Consider the following 19,761-nt stretch of genomic DNA (forward strand, 5'->3'; position numbering starts at 1 on the left):
CCATTTAACAGAAAACTATCAGTCTACAGCTGTGATACTGCAAATAACATTATCATATAAAATATACAATTTGGACAAGTATCTTACAGTCATTTTATATTCTAATACACTCGAGACTAATTTTTTTTTTTAAAATCAGCAGTATCTATTGTAGCTGTAAAAGTCATCCCATGAGTCCTCAAACCTCTAAGCAAAAATTGTGAAGGGGGCATCCACTCTAAACACCCATTCAGCTCCTTTGCCAGAAGTGATCCAAATGTTGATTGACTCTGTATTAGCAGGGCAGAAGTATATGCCACAGAACATATATTTGGACTAGAAGAATTATGCTGCAGAGTCACTCCAGAAAAATTATTTCCTTTTCTTCATTTACCTCTCTGTCCACATTTCACTAAAGACAGCTTCACAAGTCATCTAGATTAGAAAAAGCCTAAAAGGCCTGCATATTATCCACTCTCTCCTATTTGGCATAACAGCTTCCGGTAACATCAGACAGATGATAGGAGTCTTCAAACCTTGCAAGCTGCCACTTAACCACAAAGTGATTGTTATTGTGTGGCTCCACAGCATTTACATTTATTCGAAGCACTTAATCACTACGTTTGAAGTGGTCATCAAGACAGCTAGTATTACCTTTCACAGACAAACATACTTAAACTAAAGTACACAATATCACATATCCTAATTTATATTTTCCAAGTCTGAAGCTTGATAAATGAGACCAAACCCAGCAGTCAATGTACAGTCAACGTGGAATTTCTTGGATCAAAGGCTATGACTGAACTTAACAGAAGCCTACAACATTAGTTGCTGTTACAGTTAGATAAGCTGTTATTCACAAAGGGAAGTTTGTTGCACACTGCAAAGATATTTTTACATAAATTCTTTGGATCAAGTATTTGCAGGTAGAGAGACAATAAATACCCCATGACCAAAAATTTTTTAGAGCCTAATATATACAAGGCAATAGTCTCCAAACATCACCAAACATGGAAGTAGGCTAGAAATTAATTACTGTGGAAAAGATGACAGGATTTTGAATCACTTCAGTTAGATAGTAGTTATCACAATGGAGAACGTTACTTACTGGACGACACCAGATTTTTGTCCCATAATTTTTGTCCATAATTTCCACTGAATATCAGGTTATGTTTTTAAAGATTTAGCAATGAGAAGAACCAATGAAGTTTAAATTTTCTTTCGTATTTTTGACAAAGGAAGAATAAGGAGAAAGAACAGCTATTTCAAGAAGTCATGGGTGAAATACAGTAAGGAATATTTAAAAAGCTTGCTCTTGGAAGTTACTGACTGATTCTAATTATCTGGGAGACAACAGTATGCTTTTACTAACTTACAAGACTAACATACAAATTCTTATCTCTAAGATCCATATTAGAGTATTTACTTAACATTAGACAGAAGAAAATGAAACTTCATTTGGCAAGAAACATGCATTATAAACAATTCAAGGCAGAAAACAGACTTCAATTTAAGACAATTTGAGCTGAGTTGCAAGTAAAGCAATACATACAGTGTTAGTTTTACACTAATTTTTCAATCCACTTTTTTTTAAACTTACCAACTCTGTACTAGCCCCACTGAAGGCCTGTTAAGTAAGTTATCAGGCAACAAATTGACTTCTCTCATGGTGTTAGCTAGTCGCACAGGAAGTTCCTTCCGCAGAAACATGTATGAAGTCTTCTCACATGCATTGTCACGACCTGTTAGAAGGAAGGAAAAACACAGACGTCCATTGCAGCAGATCAAATTTTAGACTTCCCAGTGCTAGAAGATTAAAAAAAAAAAAAAAAAATCACTTGTGGAAATAAAAACAGTTTAAAAATAATTTCTTTCAGTACCCACCTTCACTTAACTCTCACTCCCAAGACACATATTATACTTTTACCTTCCTAGAGCTTAACCCCTTTTATCTGACATTCTTCCTCATTTCACATCATCTCATCCTCTCTCCTATAAATAAAAATCTCTCATCCTATAAATAAAAATCATCGAATACCAAAGACTTGATATTAGCTGGAAATAAGACCCCAAAATACTAGCTTTTATCAGTATGACTTCTCTACTAAAGTGAGCTTTTAAAAAGTGAGCACCACACATGTAACGGAGGGTAAAGAGTGAAAACAAAGGGACAAATCAGAATGGCAACAGCTGGCTGATGTTTCATGTCACAAGCTCTTCAAACCTATTAAGTACTTAAACATTTCTGCAGCACCTGGAGAGACCAGCAAAGGCCATTATCCCTCCTGGGACTAGCCTACAAGATGCTCACTAGCCACCTGGAAGGAAAGTGCAGTGCTCATCACCACATTCCCACTTGGAAGAGCTGCAGCTGAGATTATCTTGGACTTTCACATTTAAAACAGGTTTTTATCCAGCACAATATTTTGAAAATAAAATAAAATAAAAAGTCAGAAAGCAAATAAAAGGGATCCAGCAAAATAACAATATTTTGCTGCAGACCTCGTTGGAACAGTGATAATTCTCTGGAGCCACCCTCATGAACCAGAAGACTGACATGAGTAATAGCATTCTTAAGCTAAACTAGTTACTGGAGATACCTATAAAACTTTAACTACAAATATCTGAAAGTATAAGATGTTAAGGATCTTGCTCAAATAGTTCAGATGGAAGATCAGACCTGACTTGACATACTTTTTTGTATTTTGCAGTGTTTCACAAGCAGGGGAACTCCCCACCATAACTAATTTCTAAAGAGTCCAGGTAAATTAAAATAAAGTTAAAAAAAAAAACCCATGTTTTACTTGTAACAAACAGTCAGTATTCTGCTTTTGTCTAGAAAGACAGCAAATGTCTTTTGTGATGATAACCAGTACAACCGCCTGCAAAATTTGTGACTGAAGGCATAACACAAGAGCTATAAGTTATGTTCAAGCAAACCAGAAAGTGTTAAAAGCAATGCTAGGCACATAATCACTGAGATTTGCAATTTGAAAGACTCAAGTACAATGCAACCAGCACAATCAAGGTGATACTTTTTAAGACAGTCCCATTATAATCAGCTGAACAGCAGAGTTTTCACCTTCTTTGCATAGGTAACATGCATTGATGGATTAGTTCCCAAACCGTAACACAAGCTTGGGGGAATATGCAGGAAGGATTAGGGTTTCCCTTTTTTCTTGCTCATTTAGGTATCATCAATCAGTGAATCATTAAATTCTGTTAGTGTCAGCAATTCTATTACTCTTCTCCCAGCAAACATTTGGACGTATTTTACTTATTTGCATTTTCACATCTTCAATTACAAATACACACATCCTGTCAAAATTAAACAAAGGAAACAAGACATTACATGGTTGTTTTCTGTGAAGCAGAGTAATGATTTCAGAGTGCAATCCTTCAATTAAGTTAGATACCAGTTCACCTACAATAGAGGATAGACACTTGTTTGTTCACAAGTCATTGTATACAGTAGGTCTTCAGGAAGACTGTGGCTGGACAGCAGGAAAGACACTCTGACTAGCTCACCCTACACCTTCTGGGCTGGAAAAACCCTCGGGAACAAAGACGACAACTACTTCTTCTCAAGAGTGACTGAGAGCAAGTTTACTTATTTTCTAGGCAATAAAAAGCAAAAAGAATGAAAGACAGCCCAGACAGAGAATGACAAAATGGTGAACAAGAACCCACAGCCTGCGGGAGTCTGTGAAAGGGCATGGGAGCCCTTCACAGTCACAGTCCCTGGGTTTGTACAATGCAGACAACAAAAGCTGCTAGACTGGAAAGCAGGACTGGCAGAAGAGACCATGAGCAAGGGCACACCTCTATTCAATCTGTCTCACGCCAGCAGTTCTAAACTGTCTCTTTTTAAGGAGTTGCCGTGTTCTAATGTACAGCTACGTTTTAGGTACAGAGCCCTTTGGGGTCCCTTTGCATGCTCAGTGCAGGAAAAAGAAAGGAAGTTCTGTTTCAAGCCTGCCTAGCTTGAAGGCTTGCTTCACCATAATTTCAGAACATATTTTTGGTTTGGGGCATGCAGTCAGAATACCAGCTGCTTACCTGTATGCAATTTATCTGAGAGCCTCCACAGAGTTGCTTCAGCTTCTAGCATAAGGTCAGTTATCTGCTTGCCAAACAGCACGTGCATGGGAAGAGAGAATGGCTATTCACTAGGATCAGCAATAATTAGATATCCTCCAGCTTTCAAAGCAAAAAGTATACTGCATCCTAACAGCTGCTCCTTGGCTGCTGTTCCTCACAGCAATGCCTGTACAACCACATTCATCAAAATGAGGGCCATCCTACTAAGTACAGAAACTAAAATCTGAATCTGTAAGTTAGGTATTTTCGTAGTCTAATTTATCATACACAAGTAAGTCTAAGTTCTAAAGATCTTCCCAGAAACAGCATTCTAGTAACCTGTAATGCCACCTTTGCAGATTTAGCCTACAGTCAGATTTTTTTTTCATAGATTGGCTTTATTTTTGCTTTATTCATTACATCTTTTTTCAAAATATACAGCATTCTTTCTTGATTTTGTGATCACTCCAGCTGGGTCAATACACATTGCCAGAGTCAGGCTTTTGTCTTAAACACCCTAGGCTAAAGCCAGTTTAAATCTGTCAGTTTCAGTTCAAGGGAATTTGAAGTCACTCTCTCAGGGTTAAAGTGAAAGTGAAACTTGTGAATAATCTCTCCTTGAATTATACTGCAGCCTCCAAGAAGTTACTCAATAATACAACTATATAAAACAATTACCTGCTTACCTTTGTATGAATTCAAATGGAAGAAAGAACACGGTAATCTTATGCCCTAGTGCAGACTACACTGCACTAGGCATCCAGGGCTGTGTTTAGCTTTATTTCCAAAAACGGGGGGTGCTGTGTCAGAGTTGTTTAATTATGGTGCGCTGAAGACCAACAGTAGCAGCGGACTTCAAGGCAGAATGTAATGACATGGAAGTATAATGCTAGCATGGCATTATAATATACTAGGAGTACAGCTTTTGTTACGAATTACTAATAGAAGGCCCACTGCTTTTATACTTGAAGCAATGCATTGCAAATACAGCTTTATGCTACCTTGTAAAATTATATGAAATTAACATTTATTTTTAACTCTGAGGAGTCATGAATTTTCACCTACAAATCACTGAATCACTGAACTATAGGAATACTGCAGAAGAGTCTGGTCAGAAGATGCAATGTGAGGATCACTGGCATAAAAAAAAAGCTCCACATACGTATTTTATTTCTAATTTTACTGTCTTGAGTAGTCCTACAGACATCAGCGCAACTACTGGTTAAATACTGTACATAAGTTTCTTCCAGAGACAGGATATAAATAGGAAAAGCATTCAAGACTTAAGAAGAAACAAAAAGCTGTGGGGTCCACCTCAGAACAGCCATCCTGCCACCAATGGCCAGCAACAGACTCTTAGTGCTAAGAAATGGAAAACAAATGTAACGTTGATAACAAGGCCCACTCAGGCTCTAGGGATCACATGCCTGTAGCATGTAGGGGAAAAAAAAGTATTTTTCAATTGGAAGGAATGAACACTCATCACAGTGCTCCCTCTGAACCAGTATCTTTTCAGTTCCTTCCATTGCAGTGATAGAATTAGACAACTGTTGCAAAGCTGGACCTAGAGAAAACTTTTGTTCTGGCTCCTGCAACAAGGGGCACAAACTATATAGAGGCTATTCACAGACATGCAGCAGACCCTGATTCAATTCTGGCAAATTCTACGAATTGCTGTCCAAGATTCAGATTACAAAAGGATTAGTTCCATACAGAAGGCCGTACACAAACCTCGATTTTGCTGCAGAAGAGGGCAGAAACTCAGCAGGAGACCATGAACTCTGGTTCCTCCAGAACATTATCAAATGCTCTCAGTTCAGCTGCCAGATTCTCCATTTGAGAACAGACTGCAGTAGTAGTCCTTCATAATGATGATCAAAGTCACCTGCTTTGAAAACCTAACATGGCTGTCACATCCCTAGCAGGTACTGGACTGCTGGGGTCACACCATAAAAGCATCAGTAGTTTCTGAGTATTAACACTTATCTGTCAGAGGAGACAGGAAAAGAAGAAACCAAGTGCTCTTTTTAGTTTTTTCACTGTGCCCAGAGGTCTAGTTCTCCCCATTAACTATGTATCTAACACCAAGCTGAGACATTAGATACCACACTACTTTAAGACTCAAAAGCAACAAAGTCCCACCTGTTGTATGTCTGAGAGGAGGGACTCCATTCAGAATCCACAAAAACAAGATCAGAAGCCTTTCACCTCCTATCCCTGTGAAACTACTACTACTGCTTCAAAATAAAGGAAGAAAGACGGGAAGGCAGGAGTGATCGACTGTATCTACTCTCTTCTCTCGAGCTTCCAGAATACTTTTTAGCTCCTGTGCAGGCAAACAAAACAAACAAACAAAGAAGTGAAGCAGAGGGATGGAGAAATCTTCAAAAGAATACGCAGAAAGATCAAGGCATCAGAATGGACTGAGCAAAGGCTAATAACTTGCCGCTGAAGCTAGGAAAACAGAACTAAAGAAGGATTGATGAATTCCACTGATTATACACCATTTCAGGAGCATGGGCTATATATTAAAAGGCAAACAAGCTATGCTTGCGCAGCCCCAATAAATGTGGCTACAAAAAAAAAAACCAAAACAAAACACCAACGAAAAAATCCAAAACCCAAACCACCTCAACTCCAAAAGCATTCCTATTCCCCAATAGAAATAAAGACATTTTCAGCATACTCTCTAGGTATTTATCTCACCAACCACTAAAAACACCAATCCCACAAAAAGCATATAGGGTTTGTTTGGTAAAAGACAGGGCTTCGTAAAACCCAATGAAAATGATGAAGCAAAGGGAAAAAGAACACACACAACATAACTGGAGATGCTGACTCTTGCTGACCCTCACTCTCTACCACAGGCTGCCTCTAAGAAAGCTGTATGTTGAAATGGGATTCCCTTTTCCAACCTACCACGTTGTGCTACAGGACAGCAACCACAACCTGTACAGCTGTTCCAACACAGGCAGCCAGCAGATTGCCAAATTTAAAGATCCGGCCCACACCAACCTTAGGTATTCAGCCTGTTTTTAGACATCCCAGACATAAGCTTCAGCCCAAGTTCCATCACTGCTCTCTAAGGCTACTTCCACCAACACCTACAATTTTTTCATTCAAGTGCCCTGTTTTAAGAACATGCTTTCACTGGGCACATATGATCAGCATATTAAGAGATTGATTCTATGTCAGTAAGGAAACTGGAGAAACTCTGAAGTTTCAAAAAATGAAACTTGAAGAATTAAGGAAAATATTTTTAGATCTTACTGAACTATCATTTTTATCATAAACATATCACTTTTATGAAGTCTGAACAATTAAGTTTTGTTAAACAACTACTGCCAGAAAACCAGCTAAAGCCAGAGCAATTAAAGTCTGCAAGTAAGCTTTCCCATGTAACTTGTTTCTGTTCTTCAGTCCAATTCCCATTACTAGTTGCACCTTTGCAGTCTAAGGGAAAGCACACTGACAGAGGTACACAGAGACTTCTCAATCTAAATTATTTATGTTCATAGATGAGAATTTAGTTGTTAACACTGTACGACCATTGATTTCCACTCTGTGCCATTTCATTGCTAAGTGCAATCCAAACTAGCAGGCTCGCATGCTAGTTAGCTTTCCAGTTAAACTTTCCAACAGTCATGTGACACAGCACATGGATAAATTACCAGAGCTGAAGTACAGAAACAGTTGAGCTTAATAAACCATTTTTGATTTATACAATTCAACTAACAACAGATTCAAGCACTCTTTGACTGCCAGGCCAACCACAGCATTTAAATTTTCCTTTGGAATAGAAAGTCAGGACACCATTCACTAATGAGAATGCATTAGCCTATATTCTGCTGTCTAAATTATCAGACCAAATCCCATTGACAAGCCAAAGGTCTAGACTTCAACTTAAGAAGTTCAAAACTAAATAAGTATAACCACTCTTTGTACATAGAAAAAATATACTTATCTCTGCTTACTTCCAAAATCTCTGAAAGAGTCAGCTTGTTTATGTCTTATCTGTATTAATTACTATGGCCATACAGATGAATACCACTGGTGCCAAGAGAAAGTCAGTTCACATTTTCACGTAAATGCAGGTTAACGACAAAATGTCAGACAGCTGGCATTAGCACAACTGAACAGCTCAACATGGACAAAATCATTACATTTACTATTACATTAGCTATGCACTAATGTAATAATAAATTACATAGTAATAATAATGTAATAAGTTACAATACGTAACTTGTGAACTCCAGTAAGCCTGTTTCAAGTAAATGGTACTCCAAATGAAACTGACTGTGCTGGAAAGCAGCTTAACTTACTACTGAACTGGAACAGATAAACAGAAGGAATTAACAGATGTACAATACACTGTAGATCTATCAAGTCTTAGTCAAACTGCAGTCATTAATTGTAACTCTTAAAGGCACAGCCTTCCGTTCACTGAAAGGACTCAGGGGAAGATGTCTCTGTGTCTCTCAAGACAAATGGTTTATCAGACAACCACTTGTAAAAGCTGTAAACCAGTACTACGTACTATATAAACCAACCCAAATTAAAGTAAAAGCATGAGTTTTTGAAATAAGCTTCTCTGATTTAAAACTAATATTTAACTGCTTACCACTCAGTTCTAGTGAAATAACTTTGAGTATTTTAAAGCATTTGCCAAGAGAAAGCACAGTAATCAAAAGGATCTATTAAGTTTAACGCAGAGGTGCTCAAGCAATTACCTACAGGCTGTATTACTTTTTAGACTAATTCACATAGGCCCAAAGTTGCCTTTCCTTAGGACATTTTGGAGTAGGCTGGAAGTCAGATGAATCATTTTAGCAGCTAAGCTTTGTCTTGCCCATATCACAGGCACTCCCCACAGTACATGACAGGCAAAGAGCCAAAATGTTCTTCGGAGAAACCATGGCCCAGATCAGGTTCCTGATCCCAGAGCTGCCCATACAACCCAAAGACTCCCTCCCTAACCAAGCGCAAGGAGCCTCTAAAAAAAAGTGGTGCTTCAGACTTACATCAGCTCCTCTTCCACTAACACTCCTGAGACCTAAGCAGGAAATAGTCCAAGAGCAGGAAAGAGGTGCGCATACCATGCAGCACACCAACCCCGGCCTACACTGCAAAGGGGCTCTGTGGCTTTCAAACAGGAGATCCTGGACAAAACAGATTTAGTGTTTTGTTCTGGTGAGACTCGAAAGTTTAAAACAAATATAAAACTTTTTTTCTTTTAAATGTAGATGAGGCTTAAAACACCAAGCCAAAGAAACTTTATTCCCCATTTGTTGCTCTCTGATCAGATTCTGTTACAATAAACTGACCAGAAAAGACTTAACTTTGCTCTTTTGAGGTTATAATCACCTTTTCCTCCCATAAAAGTTGAAGATCTATTTCACATTGAAGGTTATAATTAGATATTCCAATTTTTTAAACACTCTCCCTAAGCTCCAACAACTTCTTCCCTAACCTTTATGGAAAACTTCCATAATTCCCACTGACTGTTCCAGAAAAATACAAATCTCTGCTTTATCCTTTAGTCCCTGTCAACATGCCAAAGGGAAAGATATTCCAAATCTCCAGCATAAATAAAATTAACATTTATAAGCAAAGACTCACATAGTTAATACCATTTACATAAAAATACTGCCAATACCACATGGTCCAGTTTCCCTTGAGTCTCAGTGAGGTGAAATGTATTAGAAGTGTATTAGACTGTTAACCATCTTGTTACAAAATGCTTTTGATGATTAACAAACCACATTGCAAAAAAGATTAGAGGATTCCCCTATGCCACTGCTAGTTACCAGGGTTTGGATGTATTTATCCAGTCTATAAAATCTTTAAGAAAAGCATAAACAAGGGCTATAAAACAAAGAAGTAGCAATTAAAATGTAAATTATTTTTAGCAAAAAGTAATTTTGTAACTTTTTAACTTTTCCTCTTTCTCTATTTACACAGTCTCAAACCTAATTCTGAAACATAACAACTAAAATTTGAACAAGTATTATTTTAAGGAATTAAGTCAGTGAAAGTATTTATAATACTGTTACTTATTTTACATTGAATACAAACTAATGTGACTGTTTTTTATATATATACACACACACAGAGTAAAAGTAGCCTCTTCCCAAGCAAAGAAAATAATTTAAACAAACAGGGCAAAGAAACATGTAAGAGACAATGTCACATTTACATAGAAAGGTTCAGAGGAAAAAAAGGGTCAATATAATAGTATCTTATAACACACAAAGCATCAGAAAAAGGAGAAAAATTGTCTATCTCAGGGTCACAGTTCAGTGCCCTAATCTGTCCTTTCAACCTACTATTCCAAGAAGAAAAATTACATTTAACTTATTCCAGGAACACACAAAATCATAAACATATTTTAAAATGGATAAGTAGCAGCCTATAAAATACTTTAGCAATTTTGGGAAAAAGGTGGCTTTTAAAAAACACTAATATATTAAGGATAACTGGCATCAAGACAAGCTGCTTTAATATAGCAACTATGTAATTAGAGAAAACAATTCCTAAATCTATGCCAAATTCTATTACGGATTATATTGTTTTGGACCATGGGGAACTGGAGAAATACTACTCACTGTCCACAGAACAGTAGTGTGAAGATCAATGAAAGCTAGTGAAACGTAGAGTATATATGGAGTGTTCTTCATAAATACGTGTACTGAGTCTGGCTGGGATGGAGTCAGCTTTCCTCACAGCAACCCATAAGGTGCCAGGCTTCGGATTTGTGACTAAAAGTGTTGATGACACAGTGTTTTGGCTATTGCTGAACAGTACTTGCACAGAGAAAAAGCCTTCATGCTTTCTCCTGCTCTCAGCCCCCACCCCAGCAAGTAGATTTGGGAGTGGCTAAGAGGCTGGAAGGGCACAGAGCCAGGACAGCTGACCTAAGCCAGCCAAAGGAATGTTCCATATTACATGATGTCACACCCAGCAATAAAAAACTAGGCGGCTCTGCTGCCCAAGATAGCCATGACATCGAGACCAGCTGGGCATCAGCCTGCTTGCAGGAGGTGGTGAGTGACTGCCTTTGCATCACTTGTTTCTCTTCCTCTTTCCTTCCTTATTAAACTGTCTTTATCTGGACCCACAAGTTTTCTCACTTTTGCTCTTCCTATTCTCTCCCCCATCCCAATGGGGGCTGGGAGGAGGCGAGCACCACGCATGGGTGCTCAGCTGCTGGACAGGGTCAACCCACCAGAACGCTGCACATCTACGATATAGCAATCTCATCTTAAAGTTATTCCATAGGTTTTTGTGGGTTTTTTAATTAAGAATTTCACATGGGACTTCATAAAAAGCCAGGTACAGCATCTACTGCTACTGCCTTAGCAAACACCAAATTAACCTCGAAATCAGACTGCCTCAACACAATTTATTGTCTCTTTATTGCCTTATTATCTCTTGGTGCTTATCCATGTATTACTTCATTATTAGCTCTATCATTTTTTCAGCTACTTCAGTCAACCTGACTTATTCTAATGTCTTTTAAAGAAAAGGAAGAGGAGGACAAGTAGTGTATTTTCTGACTTTCACAACCCTGGGGCCACCACCATCGGTTATTTCCTTGAAGCTTGTAAGCAACAGCTGTGCTGCACCGGGTGCTCCCATTTGCAGAAGAAAATGGTCAGCTACTCACAAAACACAGCATTGGCACCCACTAAGCCAAGAGGATCTAAACATACTTCAACTTATCCAAAATTTGTATCATGGACGGTGGGGGGGAGTTGTGATTTCCTTTAAGTTTCTGGATACAATTTCTCTTTTTCTGAAGATCAAAGCAAAGATTAATTCGGTAGTCTTTATCATTATGTACTTTAATGCAGTAAACACTAGACTTCAGCATTCTCCCCAATTACTATATATTATCTCAGCATCTTTTTCTCTGCTTTTCTATTCCCTGACTTTTCACCTTAGCCATTATTTGTACTGCAACCTGAGATACATGTCCTTGTTTCCAGTTTTCATATGATTCTTTTTCAATGAACAGTATTTCTGGAATTCCTAACACTGCTCTACTGTGCTCTCCTCTTCTGCCTGCATCAGAATTTCTCTTTCAGAAATTGACAGAACATCTTATATTCCTTATGTTTTAGGACCCTATCTACCTATTTCCTTAGCTTGTAAAAGTTATGCTACTTTAAAATCACTAGCTGTCATTTCTTCCATTCCCAAGGGAAAGGAATGCTATCAATTCATTATAATTTTCAGCAAAATTTAATTAAGTTTCAGATTTTCAAGCACCTCCTTATTAGTCTAAATCTAGTCTAAAGCAGGCACTTCAACAACTTCTACCAGTTTCTGGAAAAAAAAGGTGTCCCAAACATTCTTAGACCTTCAAGAACTGCAAATCCTGTCTTTTTGTCCTTCCAGAAAGTGGTTTTGTCAAGTTCCCAATTTCTCTCAAGCTGTATTCTCTATCACTTCTGTTACTTGCTAAAAAAAACACCCCAAAACAAAACACCAAAACATTGTTTACTGCTTCATGCTGATTAGGCATTCTTGTCTTCTTTCTTTCACCAGAAGACATACCACTGTCTGCCTCGATGCCACATCAGCTTCAGCAAAAAAAAAAAAAAAAACATGTGTATGCACACATGTACGTATGCAGCGTAACATCATCTCCCTTTCCGAGCACCTGAAGGCAGAGGCCTGCCTTTGGTCAGTCCAAAGACAAACAGAACACAGACCTAAGACATTTTCTGCTGTTTAGCGAAACAAAACACAATCAATCCCATCAGTTGGAAGATGCTCACTTGCAGACTACTAGCCTACGCTTACAGGCAAGAAGTGGCCAGTCAAATCACCTACCAAAGGCAGAATTTCCTATGCTTAGCATAACACAATGCCCCCCCCCCCCCCCCCCATCTACTGCCTTGGTGATCCAGTTCGATCATCCACAGCAACTCATGGAATTTCTACTATAACTATACTAAAATACTGAATTCAGAATATATGAAGTCTCAATTACTTATAGAAATGAAGTGTTCCTTTACTGCATAATAGTTTTACTGCAAAGTAGTTAAAAATTTAAACCAAAGCTAACATTTTTCTTGAGAACTTCACAGAACTGCACTAACGAAGATTTAACTAGCAGCATAAAATTTGAAAACAAACCTTTTCCGGAAATAAAAAATTTACTATCAAGCAAGCAAGCACACTTAATCCCTGAAACAGTCTCCAAAAGTGACTGATACAGGTAATTCTGTAAATGAAACGCACCATGATCTAATACTACGTAGTACTCACACACAAATATCTCTACCATATCACAGTTCAATAGTGTCTGCTGAACAAAGTTATCTAACCACAATGACTATTCCAGACTTTCACAACAATCAATATTAGGCCTTATAAAAACCTTCAATATTATATATAGTATTGGAAGATCACTGCCTGCCAGAGACTGGCAGAGTTGTAAATAGTAACAGGTTATAAATAATAGCAGTTGCATCACAAAAAGGCTTCCAGCTACTTGCTGTGCTGCAGGCCATTCAAAGAAAACCCCTTTTTATATTATGAAATGCAAACTTTATCCATGCCTAGATCTAGAAGAAGAAGGACTGAATACAGAAAAGCAATAACCCCAAAATAATTCACGAACAAAAGCAGACAGACAATCCAGCTTTCACTGTGACAAAAGGATAGTCTTTCAAGGTAAAAACAAAAGAGTAGTAAGATGATTCTATTCCAACATTAGGCAAAACTCCTACCAGGATTCTATTTAAAGCTCTAACATTTTAAAGAGTAATATTGAAAATCCTGGAAAAGCCAAAAAAGTTAATTCCATGGTATTTTCACGAGGCTTAAAATAACTCATTTAAAGAATGTATTTAGCTTTACAAAAAAATCAAGATAAAATTTTCCATCACAAGTACAAAAAATTCCAGGCATCAAAGGATCCCAACCTACCAACGAAAGCTATAACCAAATTGCTGGTTGGAAGCTGAAGCCAGTCAGACGAAAATAAAAGACACTAATGTCTGACTAACATTCATCTTTCTGATCCGATTCAGTGGTTAGCATACCAATGCTTAACATTCATGTTAAGAGGAAATCTTTTTTGAAGATGCATTTAAATCAAGCATAAGGTTTTAAGGTCAATGCACAGACAGCAGTAGAAAAAAACAAACACATCTGCATGCAATAAGTGGCAGGTAATAATTTAACAGTATCTTCTAGCCCTAAACTTTGTGAGTGATCCATTGCTCATCTTTTCCTCCAGATATGCCCCAGGACACAACAGTTCCCAAACTGCATGCACTCACTGTGATTAACTGCTGCGTGCTCAGCTGTTCACAGTACAGTAAGATTACTAAATTACAACCTTTGTGAAATTTTTCAATGCCAGTAGCTGTAGCAGTTGCCACAGATATTTTGATTGTAACCTACAAAATCAGGATCTCCTAAGCCACGTTCCACAACAAGAATTCACTATGATTCACTATCTTCTATCTTAAGTATATACATTACTTTTTTTGTCCAAACTCATTAGTAACTATGTCGTATATGAACACTAACATATGACAAATAAGGAGGGGTAAGTGCCATTTTGTTAAGTTTTACCTATATGTACAAAGAGCTAACCAAAAGCCAAGTTTAACCTCACAGCTACAGAATTCATCCAAAACATTTGGTTTGAGACTTAAAACAGAAAAGGCTAGAATATAGCTAAGTACAACTGGCCAAGATAGTTTCAGTAGTAAACAAGCTCCAAAAGCACACGGTACATGTTTTTGACGAAACAAACCCCAGACTCACAAAAGCCTCAGGCACTTCATCAGCTGCGCAGTAGCAATGAGAGTATTACATGAGTATAGCATACTGGCATAGATTCACAATATAGCACTAGCACAACTTCAAATGACTCTTTCATGCATGATCAAAGGATTACAGAATTTATATTTCATCCCTGTCTTTATTTGTGCTTAATTATTTTATAAGTAACCTTTTCAGTACAACCATTCATTTCATGAAACATTCGTTAATATCTTTACTGTCAGCTGAGGTACCCCAACATGACCCAAACCAAGCAGTTGCATGGAGCTTGCTAGCTCGGGCACAGTTCAGCATCAGTACAGCTGTAAGGGTTTTGGCTCACACCTAGCCCTTATCAAGCCAGCTTGTAGCGCACCCAGAATGAGCTCAAGTCTCTTTGCATCTTTCTTTAAATGCAAGGACACTCCTAGACACAGAAACTCTACCTTCCTCAAACAGACCTGTCTGATGACCCAGGCATACATGACCGATCAGTTACCCATGTATGCAGTTGCTGATGAATATTGTTGGCTGTTTTGGATTAACCTTTTGTCCTCTAAGGCTCGCCTTGCATGCTGAAGCAAACCTAAGTTGAGATGCTGTATCAAAGCTGACACAAAATATGGATCTCCAGTATGGGCATTTTTTTTCACCAAACAGTCTAGCCCCAAAAACATACAAAGATTCATGTACCTGAATGATAAACTACATATCTACTCATGAGTTTACTTCAGAAAATATATTTCAGTAATTATAGCAGACTGGATCATTTAGGAATGCCTGCACTTGGAAATCTACCAAAATAACTTCCAGAGCTGAATTCAGTGGGTTTGTTTATGGTTTTGGTTTTGTTTTTTCCAGACCAGAATAATTATGGAGGCCTGGATAAACCTAGAATGACATGCTAACATTAAACAAGGTCAAAACTTGTTTACATTAAAACACAGTTATAGAAGGTCATTCTTTTGCAAAGGAACAAGATTGCACAAGAATCTTGGGAAATGCACTTTGTAAGAAAGAAATTGAATGAGCAGTATTCAAGAAGAGCGTGCAAACAGAAACTGAACACACAGAAAACAGAAAAAAGTAGCACAGACAATCTGAGCACTCGTAGTTTGTGACAGAGGTCCCAAGCCCGTGACACAGTAACCTCTTACATAGTTGTGGCAACTACAAAGATAACTGCAAGCTTGACAGAAAGTAAATCACATACGGCAGAACATGGTATGTAGACACAAATAGGACTCAGCTATAAAAACCAACTGAGAATCACTGCTTTAAGTATTGCTTTCTGTTTCATTTCACAGTTTTTTAGTACTAGTGAATTAGCTTAAACAGCCAAACTGTCTTTTATAGTGGTTTAACTAACTGAATTAAGCTACATGAGAAAGTTTTAAAATAATCATCATTAATTTCTATCATTGGAAAGGAATAGTGACTCTATGGCCCCACTATGCACACAACTGTATTCCACACAACCCACACTGTTAATCAGTAATAAAAAAAAGTCTAAGCTGTATGTCAGTATACATTGCCACCAACTGTGTTTGAAGAGACTCTTCAGCCCACGAGAAATATAGTTTCTCTCCCCCTGCTCACCAGGATTTTGCAGAGACAAATTTAGAAGCCAGTTTAGTCTAAACCAATATAACCAATACAAAAAAGAAGACCAAACGAAGTAAAAAAATCCTTCTGAAAAAAAACTTGAATTGCAGTAAGCGCAAATTCCTCCTTTTTTTTTTTTAATACAAGAAACACACGTACATCAGACAACAAAATCACAGACTGCCATGAGAGGGTTATTAACACATCTCCTTCGTGCTTATTCTTCTTTAACATTTGTTGAAAATGTAGTCATCTTTTTGTAACACAAGCACAACATTTATGTAGCTCATCAAAAATACCATTTCTTTTTAAGTGAGACATGAAGTAGCCTCTATAAGCTGACTACAAAACAGAGTGTCTTCTTCCCATCAAATAGTCAGGCTAGGCAAACACAACTGAACTGCACCTGTAGTATCACGCTCCTTATGCTCGGCATATCTGCTCTCTTGAATACTTGTGTCCGATGCCGCCAGCAAATTATTTTTTGGGTAATTCAGGTAAAAGTAACATAGCTCCCTGATACAGTGCATATTGTCCAGGCTTTCCATGCCTCAAGTGGTAAAATTCTTGCATCAACATCTTACGTTTTATTGCCAATTTCTCCTCTTGGCCTCTGAAGTCTCCAACAGAACTTGGAATTACCCAAAGCCATCAACACATACGATCACGGAAGTTAGGTAACCACAGTGTTTTTAATCTATTTGATTAAACTGCTGTAATCTTCCTACTCCAGGTTTCCTAAGTAAACACAGGCACTAAAGAGAAAGTAAGTAGAGATGTTAAGTGGCCTGTAAGGCTTATTAAGATCAAGCTGATAGTTTTAGCAAGGCTGATGTGACCTAACACTACTAATCTTAGAAACTCCTGGTGATCTTAGAAGCCTAAACCATACGCATTTTTTTCTTCAGAGATTTTAAACGTCAAAGACTATATAGTTTCCTGTCAGTCTTAGGACATGAATACACTTACATATACAGCCTACGCAGAGACAAGATTCCATAGACACATCCAGTGACAACAGACTGGAGTACATCCAAAGAACAGGGCTGGCCAGGCTGTAACATACCGTTCTTACTCTCTTCATTTCCACTAACATAAACCAGGCTTAAAATCATAAAATGAGACTACTTCTTCCTGGAGAATCATGAGACACTTTTCAAACCATAAAATAATACAGATACTACAAGGTGAAAAAAAAAAAAAAAGGCATTACTAAATGGCTACCACACAAGAGATGTCCAAAAGCAAGTAGTACTGCAGGGACAACTTCGAACAGTACAAATCCTTACCAAAAAGCAAAGTTCAGCCAGAACACCCAAGTCATTAAAACAAACACTGAAATTTTTACACCTCTCTAGTCACAACTGAAAAGCCTCACAAACATTAATACTTCCCCAGCAACAATTTACAAACCCAACTTTCAAATAGACAATGGTGAAATGATTTGTTTAGTGCCAGGGCTAAAATGAAGATATTCTAAGTTTCAGGCCATTGCTCCTGCCAATACAGAAAGACATGGCATAAGGACCACAAATGCCAGAGTAGGGGAAGCACAGCAGCAGGGGAAGTGAGAAACAGACTCATGTGAGCAGAGACCAGAGAAGGATAGCATGGGTTCTAGTCAAGTTGTCCTTTTAATGCAACACAGGAGAAGGTGTGATTTTTTTTTTTTTAAGATGGTAGAAAACCCTGTCTCACTGCGACGTGGTAGCAAGCCCAGCACTGGCTCTTTAATACTTGCAGCATTCTTTCACTAATACCATTGCCATAAACATGTGATTGTTTCCACTTTTAATCACTTTCTGGCTTAACATCACTGGCTCATTTCTGTCTGCTTGTATGTGTAATACTGGAATGAAGGAACATTCTATAAGCTTCACGGTGTTACACACGGCCTTTATATTTACTCAACCAGCAACATTCATAGGATAATAAAATCTAAACAACTCGTGTCAGAGAACAGGAGCCGAATAACCTCTGATACGGATATGAGAAGTTTATTGCTACCTAGATCAAAATGTCAGTTTTCTAACAGGAACACAAGTCATTCCTGGGTTTCAGTCCAGTGCTTCTGAAAAGAAAAATGCTATTTATTCCTCAGCAATGCTTCCTAAAGTGCATGAATTTTCCATGAACAGGTCTCCTACACAAGTACCATCAAAGTTCATGCCTGGGATTTAATTAAGCCAATCTCTGCATGGCAGACGAGAAAATTCACATTCACGACAAGTAACTTACTCTCTCCTTCTGTCGCTAAGCTCACAAAATTTCAGGTCAGAAACCCTTATTTTGACCCTCTTCCCCATGGAACTTGCTGTCTGGGAGTAACGCAAAGAAGGAGAGGCAAGCCTGCCTCTCCGGCCTCCTGGCACCTCACCTCAGGAGGCCGAGGCGGCCAGGCAGAGCGGCGGTGTTTACCACCGGCTGCCGACGACCACGCACAGCTGGCTGTCACCGCAGGCGGCCGCCTCGCACACGACGGCCCCCACCCACCTGCGGGGCCTCCCGGGGCGGGGGAGCCGCCGCCAGGCCGGGCCTGGCCGGTCCCACCGCGGCAGCGCGCACCGCCCGGCCGCCCCCCGCCGTGACTGCGCACCCCGGGCTCCCCAGGCCGCACGCAGGGGCGGGCCCCGCCGCCCAGATGCTAGGCGAGGAGAGGAGGCCTAGGCACCGGCCTCCGCCGCCGTTCCCCACGCCCCGGGCGGGCCCTCGCCGCTCCTGCGCGGCTGGAGAGCCGGGGTGACCCTCCCCCTCCCCCGCTCCCGCAGCGGCGGGGGGGGCTGCGGGCGGCCCCGCCACTCACCGAAGTCGAGGAACTGCTTGATGGAGAGGGGCGAGGGGGAGAAGCGGGAGTAGTACTCGATCTGCTTGGGGATGGGGCTCTTCAGCAGCGCCCCGCACAGCCGCATGGCGCGGCGCGGCCCGCCCGGCTCCGCTCCTCCCTCTCCTCTCCGCCGTTCCGCTCCGCTCTCCCTCCCCGGCAGCGGCACTAGGGCGCTGGGGCGGCGGCGCAGCCACCCGCGCTCATGCCAGGGGAGCGGCCAGCCCGGCAGCGCCCGTCGCCCTCTGCAGCCCAGCCCAGCCCGGCCCGGCCCGGCCCGGCCCGGCCCAGCCCAGCCCAGCGGGAGGGGCGAGCGGGGGGAGCCGCCCCGCCGCTGCCCGCCCCGCGCGCGCGCGCTCCCGCCCGGCCTGGCGCACGCGCACGTCCGTGGAGGGCGGGGAGAGGCGGGCGCGAGTGACTGGCGCGTGGCGTCCGTCCGCCGTCCTTCGCCAACGGCCGGGGCGCCCTAACGCGCAGGCGTATCGCCGCGA

General features: G+C 40.0%; 1 protein-coding gene across 1 annotated transcript in view; it reads right to left on the minus strand.

Moving 5' to 3' along the window:
• PDK3 (pyruvate dehydrogenase kinase 3) overlaps nucleotides 1–19,560 on the minus strand; it is a 53,514-nt gene extending 33,954 nt beyond the window's left edge. The window contains exons 1-2 of the mRNA XM_075520938.1: nucleotides 19,253–19,560; nucleotides 1,580–1,721 (exon numbers count right to left, since the gene is read on the minus strand). Of these exons, the coding sequence (XP_075377053.1) occupies nucleotides 1,580–1,721; nucleotides 19,253–19,358 (248 nt within the window). The 5' untranslated portion in view covers nucleotides 19,359–19,560. The remainder of the gene's footprint in view (nucleotides 1–1,579; nucleotides 1,722–19,252) is intronic.
• Between the last annotated feature and the right edge of the window lie 201 nt (nucleotides 19,561–19,761).

The sequence above is a fragment of the Mycteria americana genome, chromosome 1 (genome assembly GCF_035582795.1).
Source record: "Mycteria americana isolate JAX WOST 10 ecotype Jacksonville Zoo and Gardens chromosome 1, USCA_MyAme_1.0, whole genome shotgun sequence".
NCBI lineage: Eukaryota > Metazoa > Chordata > Aves > Ciconiiformes > Ciconiidae > Mycteria > Mycteria americana.